Below are 22,575 nucleotides of genomic sequence, written 5' to 3' on the forward strand. Positions count from 1 at the left end.
TTCTAGAAGGACCCTAGCCATCTATATATATGTAAGGGCCACGCCTAAGGAAATCAATCGATGAGAATATTCTGATCTTTTCTCTCTCCTTTTTGTTATTCTTTCTCTCCTCTCAATTCTCTCTCTTCCTCTTCTTTCTTCGATAACCAAAGAATTCCTTCCAGAATTGTGTCGATAATCCTTGTCAGTCCCCCCGGTACTGACATAATTATTCTGTTTCCTATTGTCTAACTTTCATTTTCTATAAAGCAACCTATTTCCTAGTTTTGAGTAGAGAGAATAAATCAGTTCTATTTCCTAATTGTAGTGTATGTACTAGGAAACCAGAAAGAAGTGTGATGTATATATATTCCGTTCACTATGATGAATGAAATCAGTTCTTCTCCCTAAAATTTCTGCACTTTGTATTTGTCTAAATGGCTACATCTTAAATGATTTTTAGGGTTATGAAATGCATGTTAGAAAAAGGTAGTTTAAAGATGCATTCATGCCCAAGTCTTGCTACGGATGTGGTGATGAAATGGTGAAAAGTGGGGACTTTAAGCAAGTTTATATGTTTTGCCAAAGAAATCCCTAATGTACGTGCAGCAACAAAAAATGGAAAGTGGATACAAAATTGGGTTGAAAAATGGGTTACCCAAGACACCACTAACCTAAACATTTGGACATGAAAAGGGCTAAAGATGGTTTGGTTTGTGTATGGCCTTAAAAGAAGGCTGCAAGTTGTGGCTGAACAGGGCAAGAAAATAGAGCCAATCAAAAGGCCATTATGGGCCAAGGGCATAAGTGGAGGCCTAAAGTGGTTTAAGCAAGGCCTAATCCCTAATTCCTAATAATGTGTTAAAATTTAGTCCAAAGAGGAGCCCAAATAAGTATTTAAAAATGTGGTTAAAAGGGATACCACAACCAGATGACTAGGAGGCCCAAATTTGAGGAAAAATGAATTGGGCCCATCTAGGCTCAAAGAGATATACTTAGGCCCAACGAGAATCTCCTAAGCCCAAACAAGAATACAAACATGAAAACATAATAAAGGCCTACTAAATCACACAAGGGCCTAATTAACGTAAATTATGCTCTTTATAGCCTAAATAAAGAATTAGCGAAATCTTAGTGAGGGCTGAGAAGGCCAATGGATCATGAAGCCCATAGGGCCAAGAGGTCTTAAGTGCATTAACTGTTACAATAATCGCTTTACTACACGAGGGGCCACGGGTACTAGTCTTTGACCCGGTCTTGCCCGACCTGGCCTATTGCCCAGTTTGGGTCTGTGCTCGTAGGTTATAAGCGAGAAGGTGACGGTCTCTGTTGAAGGCCAATGTACTGGGACTTTCTCCGATTACAACGTTTCTAAAAAAAAAAAAGAGTAATTTTGGGAAATAAAAAAAAAAAAAACAGCTTATAGGGTTGACATATATCTATGTTTGTATATATATATATCATGCATAATGAGTGGATCTTTCATTAAAAATATAGTACTGCTTACTTCTTCACCAAATGCATCCAAGTATGGGGAAGGCCAAGGTGCCTGACGTGCAGATCTCTGGAGCAGGATTGTGGTTTTCTGCATAATGAAGTACAAGTTAGTCATCTTGAAGAACACACCCAAAACATAAAATAAAACGATTAAGTACATAGAAAGACAAATAAATCAAGTTTTCTAGCAAATGACCAAACACTTACTTTAATCAACAGGAATACTCCTATACCAGCACCACAAGCCATTGCATGAGTTTGGCACCCACTTTCCCTAGGAATCAAAGTTTTAACTCGGAATATCAGATTCAAATATAAAACTCTAAATATCAGGCGTTGAGATTTTAGCAGCAAAAAGCCAATAGTCCTAGTACCAAACACGAGGAACCTTTTAAATTCATAAGCATTAGCTTGGTGTATTGTCATCTAATATTTGAATTTTACCAACAATTTTTTTAGATGTGCTTGCTATCGATCATTATTGCCAAATATATCATACTGACCAATAATAAGATCATGCTCATATGAAATAAAGTTACAGAAAGAACACCATCAAGGATATTTAAGACCTGCAGCAAATCTTCCAATTCGGAGAGCACACTTTACCACATAGCAGGCACAATGCTGGCTCTTCCAGAGAAAGTCCGCAAGCAGCACAGCGCTGCTTTATATACCTGATGAACCACACATCTTTTACAATGAATAATGATTCATATAACATAGGAAACACAAAATTGATTAAGTGGAGTTAACCTCTGCAAGATATCCTGATAGAGGTATGGCAGATGCATCAGCTTAAATGGAACTGCAGGGTTTAAGTGCAATGCACATTGACAGTTACGAACTTGGAACTCCTTGTTAAAATGATGGAACCATCTCAAAACTACGGGCCGTAGCATTTCATCATTAAGAACAACATCCAGAGAGGGAAGTTTAAACATCTTCTCCAGCTTTTCAACTTCAATAAGTTCACCCATAACGCCATTGCCATATTCCATCATGTCATCAAAAGCATGAGATGACTTATCCAACACTTGGTCTCCATCATGAAATGATGCAGAGGTGGAAGATTGCAATACTTTCCATAGCAATGCACATCTTCGCAAATAAGGAAAACTCAAGCTACGGATAGTATCCTTGATATCATAAGAAAGATCAAGATAGTTGGAAACAACATATTTCCCAATAACTTCATAATCTACCATAATTTTGAAGATGTCAGTGATCAGACCATCATGACACCCTAAATCTATTGCGTCGTGTCTACATTTGCTGTAATAAGTTATTATGGCCTGCAACAACACATTATTTCATGATTATGATACCAAAATCAATAGAGAAACATTAAAATGTATGTTCTAGCAGCTTAGATAAAGTGTGTCACAAACCTGAACCACGGAGACAACATAGAAAAGATGCACAAGGGATAAGAAGGATTCTTCAGAAGACAGAAATGGGGATGGAAGACAAAAAAGTACCCACATCAATGATGAAAAAGCATCACGAGAAAGAACAGGATCAGAAACTTGTCTCCAAAATTGGATATCTGGATATGGCACATCTGTCTCAACATTTTTCAAGATAGACAACATGTTACCTGTCACACAAACAGGAAATCAACATTTCAAAGAATTTTTACCAAAAAAAAATTGAAGTTCATAAAGAATCTTGCAGACTCAGCAATCTTCCCCATAAGCAAATGCACATGGTCCATGTATTATGGGCTGATCTGCATCTCTTCCTACATGGCCATTAATGTTTCCCCGTGAAATACTTAATCCTCCTTGAGGTATTTCCCATGTCAATTCATCTATATCATCCAAAAATTAAATCTTAATGTGTTCACCTAGTCTAAATTAAGCATTGATTACATTTATAACATTCTCTCCGAATACAAGTTCTAATAGAGTTGTGTTATTCAATTTCCAAATCTAATCACCATTACTATCTATTCTTTGAAATTAGTATTATGCTAGTGGTCATTTCAGTGCCCATCTTTATTGGTATAATGAATAAATATATTAAATCTATAGCTTTTTTCTCTCACATTTAGTTTCTTGTAATGTATGCTATGTTGAGACTTCTTTTAATCAAACTGTTTACCAGCTTTCATTAAGTGTTTCTATATTCCAGGTTGCTAACCAATGCTTAGTTATTTTGGAGGAACTTCTGTACTCACACCCGTCTAAAGAACAAGAACTCATATTCATCATCAAAATAGAGCACCACCATGTCAACTCTTGCCTATTGTCCATTTTTTGCTGCATCAAGTGTAAAAGCAACACATTCCTTATCCTAACAGGCTTGCAGGAACCAGAAGTTTAGCAGATGAATGTAAATTTTTATCCTTAGTACATTAGAACTGTGAGAACAGGTGAGTCAGAAGTTAAGTTCCTTACCAAGAAAGAACCAATTGCCTTCCCCCCTCCCCCTCCCCCCCAACATTTTCTTTTTATATGTCCTCTCAACAAATAATATAATTGCATCAACAATTATTGTGACTAGTGATAATATCTTTGTTTCAAAGGAAGTCTGTTCATCAATACTCCAAAGAGGTCAACATTAGCTGGACAAAAGTGCTTTAAAATGACAAACAAATGCAAATTTCAAACATGTCCTTTCTCTTGTAAACTGTAAGGCATATCAAAAGCATCAAAATTGATTTTACCATGTTGAGGAGGAATTCACGATGGAAAGAAGATAAAATCTGAAAAAAGAGGAAGAAGACCAGATTGAATAAAAGAAGATAAAGCCCTAGTCGTTCCTAAGAAATAGGAAAAGATGAAGCTTCAGCTATTCCTAAGAAGTAGGAGAAAACTTCTCTCCTTATCTATTGTTGTGTTTGTAATTTAAATTCCTAGATTTTAGGTAGATTTTCTATATTTAAAGAAGCAGCGTGTAACATAGTAACATGTGAAGCTGATAATTCCGTTCACCCTTTTTTTTTCTTAAGAGTTTTATTCTCAATTCCTCTAGGCTTGTTCATGGTATCAGAGCCTTTGGTTCTGTAAATTCCATACCGACGGCTTCAAGATGGCTACTTCTTCCCCAACCAGCAAAGGATCAACGATCTTCCCTACAAGCTCGAGATCCATACTCCCAATTGCTGCTTCTAATTCCCTAGACAACCACAACATTCAAATCACTCAACATAAACTCAATGGAACTAACTTTCGAGAGTGATCCCAATCAGTCTTGTTGGTGATGAAAGGAAAAGGCAAGGTAGAGTATCTAAATGGAAGGATTCCAAACCCAGCCCCTGAAGCTACAGATTATGATGCATGGGATGCTGAAAATTCTCTAGTTATGGCTTGGCTCATCAACTCCATGGAGCCAAAGATAGGGAGGACCTATCTATTTTACAAGACAACCAAAGAAGTATGGGAGGCTGTCCAAAGTTTGTATTCAACTATGGAGAACACAACATAGTGCTTTGAAGTTTGATCAGCCATACGAAATACTCGCCAAGGTAATCATTCAGTAACTGATTACTTTAACGTGTTATCTGAATTATGGCAGGAGATGAACTTGTTCTAACATTAGTTGGGAGTGGGTGGAAGCATCTAATAGTTTTCTATAACAATTTGTTGTTGCTGCTATGTTTGTGTTTAAATTGATGTAGTTTATAGCTGCAATTTATGTTTTGATTATTGATGTCTAGTATAGGCGGTATTCTTATTTCCAACAATCAAGCTGCCTATATAAGTAGCTTACAGATCCTTTGTATGTTTCAACTCTCATTTTCTGATTCTCTTAATAAGAGTTCTGCTCGAGGTATTATTTTTTTCTCTCTCTCGTTATGTCCTTGATCTGATCCTAGGGTTTCTACACACAAAAGATGGGATAAAGTACTCTAAAATGATAGAGAAAGAAAGGGTATTTGACTTTTTACATGGCCTAAACTCTTGACTTATATGAAGTTAGAGGAAGGCTGTTAGGAACCAAAACCTTTCCATCTATCAAAGAAGCCTTTGCAAAAGTTAGAAGGGAAAAGAGATGAAAGAAGGTGATGCTTAGTACATCACCTGAAGTTAATAATCAAAATGGATCAGCTTTTGTTGCTTCCAAACAAAGGGCAACACCTACTCGTGGAGACCCTCCTAAGGACAAACAATGGTGTGACCATTGCAACAAACCCTACCACACTAAAGAAACCTGCTGGAAGATACATGGGAAGCCAACAAACTAGAAAGGGAGAAATCAGAGGAGGCAACAAACAGCTTATATAGTTGATGTACAAATTTTACCTTAACCTCAAAACAATTGGAAGTATTGCAACAGGTTTTGAACCAAACAAAGGTTACAAAACCATCAGATTTTGTTGAAGTTCCTAACCCAACAGTCTCCATTGCTAAACAAGGTAATTTCCATAAATGTTATCTCTCTAAGAAGCTGAATATGAATGATTGGATTGTGGATACTGGGGCTTCAGACCACATGACTGGTTCTTTGATTAGTTTTTTTGGATACAAACAGTGTGACAAAGCTGTAAAAGTGACTGGCTGATGGTACCATCTCTTATGCTAAGGGAGAAGGCTCTATTTACCTATCTAATTTGTGGTTAAAATCTGTTCTATATGTGCCTTATTTGAGATGCAATTTGTTATCTATCAACAAGATTACTAAAGACCGCAATTGAAAAGTAACTTTCCTTCCAACTCATTGTGTATTTCGGAGAAAATGATTGGCAATGCTAAAGAAAGAGAAGGCCTATACTATGTGGAAGGTGTTGTTGGTACTCCTAAGTTATACAATTCATTTTTATCCTCTGCTGTCTCAGATTCCAGCATACTTTTATGGCACAAAAGATTAGGGCATCCAAGTTTTAGATATTTAAATCTCTTGTATCCTCATTTATTTGTCAATAAAATGAGTGAATTTTTCAATTGTGAGCAATGCATTCTTGCCAAGCAAACTAAAGCTTCCCATCCTATTCATTCTTATCAACCAACCAAACCTTTCTATCTTGTTCATAGTGTGTATGGGGACCAACAAAAGTCCCAAATCTAACACACTCGCTGGTTTGTCACTTTTATAAATGATCATACTAAGGTGTGGGGTATTTCTATTGAAAGAAAAATCTGAAGTATACAAGGTATTCAAAAAATTTCATCAAATGATTCTTAACTTTTTTCAAACTTTAATCCATATCCTTCGATTGGATAATGGAAGGGAGTATTTCTCAACAGAATTTGAAACCTATTTGAGTAAAAATGGCATTGTTCATTAGAGTACATGCCCTTATAATCCCCAACACAATGGAGTGGTTGAAAGGAAAAATAGGCATTTGCTTGAAACAACTAGAATCCTAATATTTACTAGCTCGATTCCTACTTCTTATTGGGGATAAGCCATTCTCACTGCTGCCTATCTCATTAATAGACTCCCAACTAGGGTTCTAAAGTTCAAAACTCCCTCGAGCACTCTCATTGCTTCCTATCCTCTCCTTACCCAAATGCTTAATCCTCTCTCTCCAAAAGTATTTGGATGTATAGCCTTTGTCCACCACTATTACTCCAAATTAAATCCCAAGTCTTTGAAGTGTGTATTTGTTGGTTACTCTCTCACACAACAAGACTACAAGCGTTATTGTCCTAACACTAAGAAATTTTTTGTCTTGTAATGTCTCCTTTTTCGAGAATCAATATTACTACTCTACCATACCTCTGCAGAGGGAGATGCCTAGTGCAGAACAAGGTATGGATGGTAGGGATATTAATGTGTTTCCTGAGATAGTTACATCCTTTACTTCTATTCCTAATTGTGTAACTAATCAAGGGAGAGAACAATAGTAGCAATAGCAAATTCAAGAAGAAATTCCTAAGTCTCAACCACCTTTTCAATTGTACTCTCGAAGAAGCCTTTGAATCAAAGCACAACCATTCATTAACCCTGGGAAAAGGTCTGGTACTTGAGGAGGGATGAAAGAGCTGAAATAGCAATACCTATTGATGAAAATAACAAAATAGACAGTGCAGAAAGTATAGAGCCAACTGCAGAGCTTGAATATGATTTAGATGTTCCAATTGCTTGGAGAAAGGGGGTAAAATCATGCACTAAATATCCTATCTCTAATCATGTGGTATATTCTCGATTATCCCCAAATTTCGGGGCATTCATTGCTAGAGTTGATGAAGAGAAAATTCCCAGGAATACCAATGAGGCTCTACAAACACCACAATGGAAAAGAGCTGTGATGGAGGAGATGGAAGCACTAGAGAAAAATGGCACATGAAAAATGGCGAGTTTCCCTCAAAATAAAAAGTGTGGTAGGAAGTAAATGGATGTTTACAATAAAACACAAATCTGATGGGAGTATTGAGAGGTAATAAGGCCAAATTAGTGGCCCAAAGATTCACCCAAACACACGGTATAGACTATGATGAGACTTTTGCACTAGTTGCAAAGCTCAATTCTATATGTGTATTATTATCCCTTGCAACCAATTTAGATTGGGAATTGCACTAATTAGATATCAAAAATGCATTCCTCAATGGTAACCTAGAAGAAGATATATATATATATATATATATATGAAGATCCCTCTTGGTTTCGAAGAAAAAAGAAAAGTTTGCAGATTGAAGAAGTCATTGTATGGGCTGAAACAATCCCCTAGGACATGGTTTAAAAAGTTTAGCACAACTTTAAACCAACCAAGATATCACCCAGGGCATTCTGATCACACTTTGTTCTAAACATGCTGTTAATGGCTTGAAAACTATTTTAATAGTTCATGTGGATGATATTATCATCACAAGCGACAATTAGTAGGAAATGAAGGCTCTAAAAAGGTCAATTACAGCAATAATTTGAGGTCAAAGACCTTGGATAGTTAAGGTATTTCTTAGGGATGGAGGTAGCAAAGAGCAAGGAGGGCATTTGCATCTCTCAAAGGAAGTATACATTGGATCTACTAAAGGAGACAGGTAAGCTGGACTGTAAACCAGCTAGCACTCCCTTGGAACCTAACTAGAAAGCTAAGGAGGATGGGACAGAAACTGCAATGGAGATAGGTAGATACCAAAGGTTAGTAGGAAAACTAATTTATTTGTCTCTTACACGACCCGATATTACATATGCGGTAGGTGTAATGAGTCAATGTATGCATTCACCCACTAATAAACACCTTAATACTGCCTATCATATCCTAAGATATTTGAAAGGAACTCCTGGTAAGGGAATCCTATTCAGAAAGAATGAAGACCGAGGGATTCAATGTTTTGTAGATGCTGATTGGACAGGCTCTTTAGAAGACAGTAAATACACTTCGGGGTTTTGCACTAAGTTATGGGGGAACTTGGTGACATGGAGGAGCAAAAAACAGAGTGTAGTGGCTAGAAGTAGTGTTGAGACAGAATACCGAGCCATAGCTCAAGGCACATGTGAGGTAATATGGCCGGAAAAATTTATGGAAGACTTAAAGATACCAGATTCCACTCCTACAAGGCTATGTTGTGACATCAAATCTACTATAACTATAGTAAATAATCCAGTCTAACATGACCGGATGAAACATGTGAGAATTGATAAACACTTCATCAAGCAAGAGATTGAAAATGGTGGTATCAATCTGGTATATATTCCTACAGGTGTACAAGAAGCTAATATGCTCACTAAGGCAATGAACAAACAAGGGTTTGAGCTAATTAGAGAAGTTGGGAATGAAAGAAATTTATTCACCAACTTGAGAGGGAGTGTTGAGGAGAAATTCATGATGGAAAGAAGATAAAATCCGAAAAAAGAGGAAGAAGACCAGATTGAATAAAAGAAGAAAAAGCCCTAGTCATTCCTAAGAAATAGGAAAAGATGAAGCTTCAACTATTCCTAAGAAGTCAAAAAAAACTTTGGAGAAAAATTCTCTCCTTATCTATTGTTGTATTTGTAATTTAAATTCCTAGATTTTAGATAGATTTTCTGTATTTAAAGAAGTAGCATGTAACATAGTAAGATGCGAAACTAATAATTCCGTTCACCTTTTTTTTGGCTTAGAGTTTTATTCTCAATTCCTCTAGGCTTGTTCATACCAGATGATGTAAAACCTAAGCACGTGATGGAGAAAGGAACAAGCATTTGTTTTCCATTTATATTTTGGGCAGTGGTGTGTGTGACACAGTTCATGGGCAATATACAGCACCCTATCACACAGAATGTCAAGAAATGTTTTCCACTGTATGCAATCTATTTAATTCATGATTGTACAGGTACATCCAAGGTAATGTCTTCTCATATAAAATACTTCATTCTCAAACTGGCCAGAGTTTGATCATAAACACAAACACGGAATCTGCCATTCAAGCTGTGCATGCTCAACACTAATCCACAGGAGAAAATCATACGAACACCCTAAAGAAGCTAAGGTAGCTATCCAAGTTTCATGGTGAATCCTCACAACTGTTACCACTCAAAAAAGGTATATGACAACAATGTACGAGCTAAAAAGAATGACATAACATCAATTATACCTCGTCTATATTTCCGCATTGGAAATTCATCTAAAGAAACACCAGAGCACACTGATTCTGCAAAGAGCTGAATACCTCTCAGTCTAAGAAGTATACTAAGACTGTTCTTCGTCCTCATGCTTTGCACAATCTTTAGCAACAAGGACAATGTAAACCCACTTGAAGAATTTAGTTCCTTATACAAAGAATTAATGGCATGATTTGGAGCCAAAGAAGTCCTTCCACAGCGAGCAGCAATTTCTGTAGATATAAGAGAGTACTTGAGAGTGTCCCACAAAATCATAGAGTGATTAACCCTAGCAGACCCTGAAATCTTATCCTGTTTTCCAGGAAAATACATTCCAGATAGCACACGAAACAGGGATTCGAGATTTGGTCTTATCCTTCCAGTTCGATGCATTGGAAAAGCTTGCAGAATTTCACTCCTACCAGCAACATCAGCTGCATTACGCAGAAGAGACAAAGCTTCCCGAAAACCAATGACACCAATTTCTCTGTTTAGTGAGGTCGAATGTCCTGTAGCATCTGACAAACTCTCAGTTGACTCCATTGGTGGCCTAAAAGAATCTCCAGGTATTGTAGGCAAGACTGAATTTGCAAGGCCACGACATACTGGGCAAAGAAACTCCCCCTGCCAATGAGTTTATTGAGTATTGAAGATGGTGAAATAAAATTATCAAATGCAGAAAATGAGATAAAAAAAAACCAGCTCATACCTGATCTGGATCTACAATGTGACCTCCTTCAAAAACAATTCTTCTACTATACCTGCTTTGAACAGCTAAAAACATTACATTTCAGAATTAATGCATTGAACAGCTACTGGAAGGTGATTGAAATTAAGTAAATTAGATTTAATTAATGAGAACTCAATACTTGGTACTTCATAGGTTATTGCATCTCATAATTAATGCATTATGCATCTGGATATTATCTAGCTACATTTATCATTGAATGGTCAACATATAGGTGCATGCATACATGTAGCATTGAGTCTAGTCAGCATACATGTACATGTATTTGTTTGGTTAATAGCTCACCTATATATAAGACCTACATAAAAGACGGCCGGCTAAAAATAGATATAATGTACATAACTAAGTGTTTGGTTCCCATTGGTTGGTGCAAAACTGTAAGGGGACAAGATAAAATCCAAGCTAAGTTGAATCCTGAAGATAGAGTTGCTTGATCCATTGCACAGGGTGAGGCTCTGACTATCTAATCCTGAAAATGTCTTCCATATGGAGGGTGAGCCTACCCCTTTTGTAGCTACCATGATCTCAAAAGATGACGTTTTCTGGAAGGAGGCCATTGATGATGAGATGCATTCTCTCATGTCCAACAATACATGCATTTTGGTTGATTTACCACAAGGCTGCAAACCCATTGGCTGCAAGTGGTTTTTTTAGAAAGGAGTTGAGACAAGATGGCTCAATCCAGAAATATAAAGCAAGACTTTTTGCAAAGGGCTACAACCAACACTGGGCATATGATTGCTTTGACACCTATGTACCGATTGCAAGGTTACTACTATTAGATTCATGATTGCTTTGGTTGACTCATATAATCTCCTTATCACTAAATGAACATTAAGATGGCTTTTCCAAACAGTGATCTAGATGAAAAGATATATATGCAACAGCATGAGGGACTTATTTCCCCAGGAAATGAAAACTAGGCCCGCAAATGCATCATATTGCCATATAGACTGATGCACGAACCAAAACAATGGCACCAGAAATTTGGAAATATCTTTTCTTACTGATGGCTATGAGGTTAATGTTTTTGACTCTTATGACTACAAGAAGTTTAAGGTGATTTCTGGAATCATTATACGTCTAATACGTGGATGATATGCTCTTATTTAGCATTAACATGGTGAGTATAAAAACACTAAGAACTTTCTGTCTACAAACTTCAGTCTCAGAGATTTATGATAGGATGATTTTATTATTGGAGTTTATACCAGAAGGTTTGATGATGGCATTGAGATCACTTAGTCAAGCTATGTTGAGAAAATTCTCAGGAAATTCAATTACTATGAATGTTTTCCAGCCTCTACACTAGATGACTCAAGTGTCAAATTGGTAAAGCACAAAAGAGAACCTGTTCCTCAGCTCAAATATTCTCAATTGTTAGTCTTATGTATCTAATACACTGTACTAGGCCTGACAGTTGGATACTTATGCCAGCACCCTGGAAATCCTGGAAATTCACATTGGACTGTGCTTACTAGAGTTCCCAGATACCTTACAGGTACTTTGAGGTATGGGCTGCACTATGGAAAAGTTTCCTACCGTACTGGAAGGGTACTGTGATGCTGCATGGTATTCAACTCTACATGATGGAAAATCAGTCAGTGCAAGGATTTTTATAATAGCTAGCGGTTTTATTTCCTGGAAATCTAAACAAACTTGTACTGAATATTCCTCTATGGAATCAGAATGTCTAGCTTTGTCTTTGTTAGAAGGATACAGCTTAGTAGTATTGTACATGTGCTGTTTCTATTTGTTGTACAGAGTGAGCAAGTTTGGTTTTTAGAGCTGTATATATGATTAATGGTGAATAGAGAATTCAGGATTTCTTTTTCCCTCCATATCATTGTCTCTCTCTTTCCTCTCTCTTCTTCACATGGTATCAGAGCCATAGCATGAGAGAATTCATAACATAGGGTTTCTGTGTTACTCAATCTGCTCTGTTGTGAGAGATCAGTCTTGGTTCAGAAATTGATCTGAACTTCTGTAATAAGAAGTCGCCATCTGACCAAGAACTGGAAATTCACGTGATCTGGTCTGTAGATCTGGGAGTCACGCAATCTGGTCTGGAGCAGTGTTGTTAGAATCGCATGATTTGCAATTCAACTCGATTCATATAGAAATCAAGTCGAATCCATAGGGTGAATCGAAAATCCCTTAGAATCAACTGTGAATTGAAATAATCGGCAAAGAATTGATAGAATTGGACAAATTGCAAGACTGAAACAAAGATGAGGTGAAACGGCAGGAGCTGAAAGCCTGAAACAGAGAAGAAAAATGCTGCATATGAGCATGAGGTGAAACGTCAGAAGCAAAGGCGAGCGCCACGATCGCGAGACTTCAAGTTCTGTTCAAGGTGCGTTGCTTTCTTCTTCTTCTTTGCTTTCTCTGAGATCGTACAAGTCCTAAGAAGAAGAATATCGTGTTGCTTAAAACCAGTGACTTCATGCGCTAGGTACCTTATAGGCATAAGGCTCACATGACAACAAAGAGGTCACAAGTGTGGGCGCATGAGACTCAAGCATACTACCACCTACTTTTGCTGAATTTGGGGTCGTCACTTGTCAGAAGCAAAAGAACCTCTGGCAACCTGTTTTGTAGTTCTTATTGTTTTGTTTTTTTGTTTTGATTTTTCCTTGTTGATGCACTGCAGTGGTGTGTCTTTTTTTTTTTCCTTTGATTTGTTTTTTTGTTATGTTTTGTTTTCTTATACAATTTCTCTTCAAATTTGTTCTGCTTCTTTTAATTTTCAACTAATTCATATTATTTTCAATGTTATTCCTTTTTATATGGTGAAACTTCTAGTTTTCAACTAGTTTATATTATTTTCAGTTTTATTTTCTTTTATGGTGTCTTTTATTTCAAAAGTTTGACCTTATGTTGTTTTCAATGTTAGAAGAAGAACATTGCTTTCTTTCTCATTGAATATGGCGTTAAAATCAAATAATGATCTACAACAAAGAGTAATGATCCTACTTAGGAATATTGTTCTCGGATTAATGGAAATAGAATGAACTTAAAGTGCAATTATTGTGGACTTGAAAGATGGGGAGGGATAAATCAAATGAAACACCATTTTGCAGGTGATCATGATAATGTGGCTCCTTGTACACAATGTCTAGATAATGTGAGGGAACTTTGCATTAGCCATTAAGATCTTAGGAGAATTAGAAAGACAAAAGGTGAATGAAAAAGAATGTTTCCAAGAATAAGAGAAAGAAGTTCAAATGTTAGGAGGAAAAAGAAAAACTAGTATGGATGTCTTTGTCACTAAAGGGAAAGAAAAACAGCAAACTTTAAATGCAATGGTTAAGAAAAGGGAGCCCGTTGTTCATAGCATTTGTAGATTTTTGTATGGACATGCATTGCCTTTTGTTTTGGTAAAAAGTCCCCTTTTTGCTTCAATGATGGAAGTGGTTGGTGAATATGGTAAGGGTTTAAAACTTCCTAGTTATCATGAGGCTAGAGTCACATTTTTCAAGAAGGAAGTTGACAATGTAAACTCAATGCTAGAGAAGTATAAAAAGGAGTGGAAAAGGACCAGTTGTACTTTGATGTTGGATGGGTGGACGGATAGGAAAAGTAGGTCTCTTACAAACTTTTTGGTGAATAGTCTAAGTGAAACAATTTTTCTTAAATCTGTTGACACTTTGGATGTTATAAAAGATGCACAAAAGTTGTTTGAGTTGCTTGACTCACTGGTGGAGGAAATTGGGGAGGAATATGTTGTTCAAATGGTGACTGATAGTGCTTTGGCCTACGTAGCTGTGGGTGACTTGTTGATGGAGAAAAGAAAAAAATTATTTTAGTCTCCTCATGCAACACATTGCATTGATTTGATCTTGCATGATATAGGTGGGTTGCCTATTTTCATAGATACAATAAAGAAGGCTAAAATAGTTTGTATGTACATTTATAGACATGCTTGGATCCTTAGCATGTTTAGGAAGTTCTCTAAGAAGAGAGAGTTGAAGAGGCCAGGAGTTACAAGGTTTGCCACATCATTTCTTACATTGAGGAGCTTTGAGGAAAACAAGATTCCTCTTAGGGCTATGTTTGCATCGGAAGAGTGGGCTAAAAGTCATTATGCTTTTAAGGTGGATGCAATTAAGGTGGGAGCAATGTTGTTATCCGATGACAAGTTTTGGAAATCGGTCAGGTACTGTTTGAAGTGTGTAAGTCCACTTGTTAAAGTTTTAAGACTTGTTGATGGGGATGTGAAAACGGTAATGGGATACATATATGAAGCGATGGATAAGGCAAAGGAGAAAATTGCACAAAACTTCAACCATCAAAAGATAAAGTATGAGCGCATTTGGAACATTATTGATACAAGATGGGATTTACAACTTCATAGGCCACTCCATGCGGCGAGATATCTTTTTAATCCCAAGTGAGTTTCTAAAATCATATTTCCTATAACCAACAAATCCTTGTATATGCTTTATTGTTTCTTACTTGTATTGCATTTTTTTTAAGGTTTCAATATGATGAGTCTTTTAATGTGGATATGGAAGTTAAAGTTGGTTTGTACAAGGCAATAGAAAAGATGTATCCAGATATTGAAACAAGACTCAAAATTGATGAGCAATTAGAAAAGTTTAAAAAAGGAGAAGGATTGTTTGGCATGAGCATGGCTACTTTAACAAGAGACAAGAAGCAATCGGGTATTATTTGATTTAAAGTTTGCATTTTCAAATTTCAATTGCTAGCTCCTTCAAACTAATTAGACTAATTAGTTTTCTATTTTTCTATCTTAGCTTTATGGTGGGAAAGCTATGGGGAGGAATGCAAAGAGTTACAAGACCTTGCCATACAAGTCTTAAGTCTCACATGTAGTGCTACAGGATGTGAAAGAAATTGGAGCACATTTGAGCATGTCCATTCCAAAAAGAGAAATCGTTTGGAACAACAAAGATTAAATGCTCTTGTCTTTGTTAAGTATAACATTCAACTTGAATTGAGGCAAGACAAGAGGGAGAAAAGCGGTGAAAATGATGATCCTATTTGTTTGAGTGATATGGAGTCCAATGATGAATGGATCGTCGAACAAGAAAACCCTGGTTTACCCCAGGATAATTCATGGATGGATGCTAATGAATGCTTTGAAGATGATGGAGGTATTCAACCAAGTAATAATATAAGAGGTATATGTCTATACTCTATAGTTTCCTACTTTCTAAAACTAAGTTAATGTGTTTGTATAAGTTTGAGTTGAATTCTAATATGTTATATTATATTATATAAGGCCAAGGAACTTGAAGCTAGATAGAAAAGGAAAAGTTGCTAAAGACAAAGTGGAAGAAGAATTGAATTTAGAAATGATTGATGGTGAGGAAGATGTAGAGGATGGAAAGCAAGTGGATTTGGCTATGTTTGGAGTCAAAGAAGATGATGAAGATGATGATGCTCTTGAACTTGAAGATGAAAACGATTGATAACTAGTGAAGATTATGGACAATGGAGTTTATTAGTAATTTAATAGTTGTAGTTTTTTTTTTTTTCCTAGCTTGTTATTTTAAAAGTGGTTTGGTTTGGTGCAATTTGAATTTAAAGACAACATGAATATACTTTTTGGTATAATTTTAATATATTTTATTTATTTTCTATGGATATATATTATTTATAGTTAAAATTGAGAATGTGTACCGAATCTTACGATTCGATTCGATTCAATTCTCGATTCACTAAGGATTTCAATTCTCGATTCGAATCTTGATTTAACAACTATGGTCTGGACTGGTTTGGTTGCTCCTTCAATCTGATCTATTGATTCTTCTTCAATCTGAGATTTCATACCTGGATTCTGTCTCAAGTGATCCCCAATCAGCCTATATCCAGTCAATTTTGTTGTCTCAGGTTTGAGCTATGACCTCATCAAATTCTGAAGTGGTGAGTTCATCTTTTCCTGTGACTGTACCATCATTTTCCAGTATTCCTGCCATTAGAACTGACAAATTGAATGGTAAGTAATATCTTTCCTGGCCTGCCTCTGTCTGAATGTGGTTTTGAGGGCATAGTGTAAGTGATCATCTGACTAAACAGCTATCTGATACAGCTGAATCAGATAAGAATTTATGGGATAGAGTCGATACACAGTTGGTTACATTGCTGTTGCAGTTGATAGATGCTGATTTAGTCCCTCTATTTCACATTTATGAGACCTGTTTTGATATTTGGTCTCATGCTTAGCAGCAGTACATGGTCCCATGCTTGGCAGCTGTACACTAATGATATAGTCCATCCATACACATCATTAGTAATTTGTTCTATATTCAGAAAGGAGATTTGCATGTGGCTACTTATTTGGGTTGAATCCAGTCTGCTATGACAGATTTTAATACTATGCTCCCTATTACAGCTGATCTTGTTGAGCAGAACAAACAGGGGGATAAATTGTTTATAGTACTTACCCTAGCTGGTCTTGGGGCTGATATGGAGGGAATTCATACTCAGGTTTTGAGTGGTCCAGCTGTACATACTATGGAAGAGGTATCTGCCTGGATTCTTCATAGCACATAGACTTTTTTGAGGCTTCAGTTGGACAGAAGTCTGTTCTTGCTTCTCAGACTCATAGATCTTCATCTGAGTCTAGTTCTGGTGGTGGTTGTGGTAGAGGTACTGGATGTGGCCAGTTTTTCTGTAATTACTGTCATCACCCTGGACATTATAAGGAAACTGTTTGAGCCCTCCATGGTTGGCCTCCTAAGGAAAATGTTACAGCCCCTGTGAGTGCAGAAGAGCAGTCAGTGATGCCTGATACTCCTACTCACTCCCAGAGACCAACCCCTACTTATACTATCTTTGCTGAGGAGTAGGTAGACTATCGTCAGTTGCAAGTGGCTCAGCAGGCATCCTCTCCTATAGTCTCTGTTTCACAGGCTGCTTCTTCTTCCACTTTGTCATCCATTGGTAATATTTGTATGTCTTTCACATGCCTCTCTTAGTCCTTGGATTCTTGATTCTGCCACTTCAAAACATATTTTTGGTAATAAATCTTTACTTTCTTACTTTGATTCATCTGTTTCCCTTCCTCCTATTGCTATGGCTGATGGTTCTAAAACCATTCCCACAGGTATAGGTAAGGCTTATCCACTTCCATCTGTTTCTCTTAATTTTGTATTACATATTCCTAGTTGTCCATATAATCTCATTTCTATTAGTGTCTCGCTCGGTCCCTTCATTGTTGTGTTATTTTTTATTTTGATTTTGTTCTTGTGTAGAACCAAGGTCCTAGAAGAATAATTGGCATTGAACGTGAGTTTGAGGGACTTTACTATCTTGCCTTGCCATCATCAATGGCAAGTGCTTGTGCTACTATGGTCGCATCTCCTCTTCATTCATTCTCAGCTTGGTCATCCTCACATGCCCACCCCTTCGATAAATTGTTCCTTCCTTGTCTTCAGTGACTATTCTAGAGTGTGTGTCTTGTCAACTAGGCAAGCATATCCATTCTTCTTATTCTAGTTGTCATAATAAATGAGTTCATGCTCCTTTTAATCTTCTACAGTTTGATATTTGGGGTCCTAGTAGTCTTAAGTCTAAGCAAGGTTTCTCTTACTCTGTTACATTCATTGACGATCTCTTTGCTTTCTTTATTCCCTACTTTTTGTAATGCGATTATTACTCAATTTCCTCGTTCTATTTGTATTCTTCAAGTGATAATGCTAAGGAATATAGTTTTACAATCTTTCAAGCTTTTCTCTCATTAATTCTCTTGTCCTTATAATTCGCAACATAAAGGGGTGGCGGAATGTAAGAATTGTCATCTCATTGAGACTACTTAGACTTTTGTACTTCACATGCATGCTCTTGTTTCTTTCTAGTATGCAACTATTCTCACTTCTTGTTATCTAATCAATTATATATGCCATTCTTTGTTTTGAATGGGTCCATTCCACACTCTTAACTTTTTCCTTGCGATCCTATCTATCCTATTCCCCCTCGTGTCTTCAAATCTAATTGTTTTGTCCATCTTCTCTTGTTTGGTCATGATAAATTGTTCCTCACACTATTAAATGTATGTTTTTGGGTTACTCTCATCTTCAAAAGGAGTATAAGTGTTATTCACCTGATCTTGGAAGAGACTTTCTCTCTTTTGACGTCACTTTCTTTGAGTCTACTCCATTTTTCTCTTCACCATCTGGTACTTCTTCCCATCTTGATTATGTTCTTATCCCATCTTTTCATCCTACAATCTCTATTCTAGCTCCTGTTGTTCATGCTTCTCTTTAGACTTATCATCATTGTTCTAGACAACCATCTACTCGAACACCTCTTGTAATAGCTCCAACACCTCCTATTGTTGTTGGTGATGTTCCTTGGACCAATGTCTTTCTATAGATGGTGCCATTGCTCCATCTCCCTCTAGTTTTGTCAATGCTCCTATTTGCCAAGGTACACATTCCACTTGGAACCCTCATCCCATTTACACTTTTATGAGCTATCATCATTTTGTCACCTATCCCTTCTACTTTTTTATCTGCTCTTTCTTTTGTTTCTATTCCTAAGATGCAAAGGCTCTCTCTCACCCAAGGTAACGGCATGCTATGGATGAGGAGATGTTTGCCTTGTTGGCTAATGAGACATGGGACCTTGTAACTCTTCCTTTGAGTAAGTCTACTCTATGCTACATGGACCTAGGTATAGGTGTTGAATGCAAATTTGTACTTAGTGGTCAAACTTGTCAATTTTATGAATTACTGGATATGGGGATGTGTCAGAACCTAGGACACGAGTATTGAGATACAACATATAGAATTAATAAATCTGACTACCCTACTCCGACACATAGAAATCTTTTTTTATCTTTTATTTCTATAACTAAACTGGTAGGTTGGCAATTTGAGTGATCTCATACAAGCATATATTTTAAAAAGCTAAAACAGATTAACAGAATAATAAATCAAAATAAATTGTTAATTTTTATTATTTTAAATTAAAAGTAGATTAAATACATAAAAAACAAGAATTAACCGAAATCGATAGACTTGAAAAATGAAGAGTCTGACACATATCCCATACCAGTACTAGTTTCATTTCATGTCGACACCAATACAATGCTTGAAAATGCAAAGTCCATGTAACATTGAATCTATTGTTGGTTGTTGGTGGGTCTTCCTGTTATCGATGGCACCATTGACTGTCAAAAGGTCTAGTTAGTTGCTAAGGGTTATACTCAAATTTTTGGGTTGGACTATGGTGATACATTCTCTCTAGTGTCTGAGATTGCTTTAGTCCATGTCTTCCTTGCTATCATTGTTATTCATTACCAACTAGATATTAAGAATGTTTTTCCTCACAGCTATTATCATGTACCTAGGGTTTGAATTGGCAGCTAGAAGGATCCGATAGAGCTAAGTCCAAGAACAAAAGGAATTAGGGGGAGATTGGACAGAAATGGAGAAGAATTTAGAGAGAAATGAGGGAGAGTAGCAGAGAGAAACAAGGAGGGGATTGGAGAGAAATCTAGAAAGAGAGATGAGAATTTCATTCAATCAATTCAAGCATGATTTCATTTGATTGCAATAGCCCTTTATATAGGCATATCTGATTGCATAACCACCACCATGCTTCTAACTAATTGTTAAAATATCTCCTAACAACTATCATAAACATATTACTATATTACCCCTTGGGTCATGACAATTTCCCCCTACTTAAAAGAGTTCTTATCCCCAAGAACTTGCAGCAAGTAGCCATTGCTTCGTCCAATTCTAGCCTTTTCTATCTGGTTTATTCTCCTTTCTTTCATTCTGCTTCTAGGCCGCTTCTTCTTTGTTCTTAGGTTCTCATCATCTGGAACAAAAATGATGATCATTGTAGTCAAGGCTGAATCTACCTCCAAAGAGTAACAGACCATTTCCCTTGGGTTTGCAATAGCTATCAAATTAAGATTGCTGGTACACTCTGAGGATCCACTATGATGCCAAAGCCTGATGTCCACATCAAGTGCCTTTAGTGAATTTAGTCGCTTCCTGTCGTAGGTAGCAGCTGAAACCTACAACCCTAAAGCCTTAAAATGATGTTCATTTTGGAATTCACCCATCCAATGGGTTACCAGATATGTTCCTCTCCTCTCATCATCTTCAAAAATGACAGCAACACAATGACACCATTTAGGATCAACAAGACTTCCTCCTGTTGGTGCGGTCTTCCTCTTATCCTTCCCAGCTATCTCCTGCTCGCTGCCATACACCCCAAATTTATCCTTTGCAATTTTCTCCTCCAACGGTGTCCCAGTGTCCCTCCCAACAATTTCCCTTCCTATATAGTCATACTGATTGCATAGGAAGGGATGCGCAGGTTGCATAGGTCCCTCAATGGCTGAAACATGGTTTCCATCCCAACCTTCATCCCCAATATGATCTGTAGCCAGATTATCTAAGGAAACCATCCTCCTATCCGAACTATCAAAGGCATGAAAGCCAACCTCAAAGCAGTTCTCATCTGCAATCTGATTTGTAGACTGATCCTCAACCAAATTTTCAACTTCCTGCTCTTTCAAAATGTGGTCTGCACGGATCTCTTTATCCAATTTCCTTTCTTCTTCGGGACCTTGCGCTCCCCTTGACAAGTTTACTTCAATTCCAGCACTCTATTCCTTAATATTGACTGGATTTTTAGTCGAAACCTCTAATTCCATGCAAATAATTCAGCAACTCCTTCCTTGTGTTTGCTGGAATTTTCCTCTATATGAACTTCTTTTTCAACAATATCAGATTGTCCCTTTGCCTTTGCTACCCTATCAATCTGTCCATTACAAATTCCCTTTGGATAATGTCATTCACCACCAATATCATCATTGATGTTGCATTCCTCCTCCTTGATAATTCTGCTGAAATCGATATACTTCTTCCACTCTACATTGGAAATAGGTAGTTAATCCATTTCCCGCCGTCTCGACTTCTCCTTTGACTGCTCCATTTTAAGGAATTCCTCTTTGTTAAAACTTTTGTGATAATCATCGAAGAATTCAAAGGGAAAGCTATAGTGATACTTCTTAGTATCATCGCAAACTCCTGCAACTGCTCATCTCACATATGGCCGAATTCTTTGCTCGTATCATGTACCACACTTCTTGTTTCCTTGTCCAAGTGTTTAATCTCATTCTCAAACTTCTTTTCCCATGCATGAGGCTTTTGGCCAAAGTCCTCATGATGTCTACCTCCAATAAAAAATGCAGCATTCTTTTGCTGCAATTGCGACCTCATCTGTTTCACGTATGCACTACTCCCCATGGCTGACATCTCTTGAACAATACACTTCGAAGACCAAGGGGTAGAAGTTATGTACAATGAATCCCTCATCTCCCTTCGATATCTGCTTCACAACAAACACCTAGGATAAACAATTGTCTCTCAACACTCAACGGCTTTCAATTTCTCAGCAAGATGAGCCACCTACCTTCCAATTCAACTCAGACTCAATGCTAAGGTCGCTTATGTCAGCAGTCACCAAAGAAACTGTTGTAAACTCACCTATGTCGGCCTCAATTTTGCAGAATAATCGGACTCCAGATCCTCTTCACTTAATTCACCGGAATTCCGCCCAAATCGCCAAAATTCACCACTGGAATCGCCTGTGATGCTACGACTTTGCTTAGCAACTTGAATCCGCTTCTGTCACTGTCGTAAAGCAGCTCGCGTGGCATCAACAAATCTGATAAGAGAGTTCGCCCAACCTGCCAGAAATCACGACTAAGAATTGTTGGCCTGTTCCACCAGTTTCTATAAGCCGCCTCTGTATCCGCTCCTCTAATTCGCCATTATCTCCCTCTCAAATCAGGTTGGAGTCGTTAATCGCACTCACCTATCAACACCGAGGCCCTAAAAATTTTTGAAACTCTAGAATTTGCTGGAATTGAAGTCGCAATCATGGAG

The 22,575-nt window shown here is 37.2% G+C and overlaps 1 protein-coding gene across 3 annotated transcripts in view; it reads right to left on the reverse strand.

The window, feature by feature from the left end:
* LOC127788913 (E3 ubiquitin-protein ligase PRT6) overlaps positions 1-22,575 on the reverse strand; it is an 80,599-nt gene that overhangs the window by 16,730 nt on the left and 41,294 nt on the right. For all 3 annotated transcript variants that reach the window (XR_008020463.1, XR_008020462.1, XM_052317594.1), the window contains exons 9-15: positions 10,655-10,706; positions 9,939-10,569; positions 2,865-3,073; positions 2,230-2,768; positions 2,046-2,150; positions 1,684-1,750; positions 1,487-1,564 (exon numbers count right to left, since the gene is read on the reverse strand). Coding sequence is in view for 1 of the 3 variants with exons in the window: in XM_052317594.1 (XP_052173554.1) it covers positions 1,487-1,564; positions 1,684-1,750; positions 2,046-2,150; positions 2,230-2,768; positions 2,865-3,073; positions 9,939-10,569; positions 10,655-10,706 (1,681 nt within the window). In the remaining 2 variants the exon portion in view is untranslated. The remainder of the gene's footprint in view (positions 1-1,486; positions 1,565-1,683; positions 1,751-2,045; positions 2,151-2,229; positions 2,769-2,864; positions 3,074-9,938; positions 10,570-10,654; positions 10,707-22,575) is intronic.

Source organism: Diospyros lotus, chromosome 13 (genome assembly GCF_014633365.1).
Source record: "Diospyros lotus cultivar Yz01 chromosome 13, ASM1463336v1, whole genome shotgun sequence".
Classification (NCBI taxonomy): Eukaryota; Viridiplantae; Streptophyta; class Magnoliopsida; order Ericales; family Ebenaceae; genus Diospyros; species Diospyros lotus.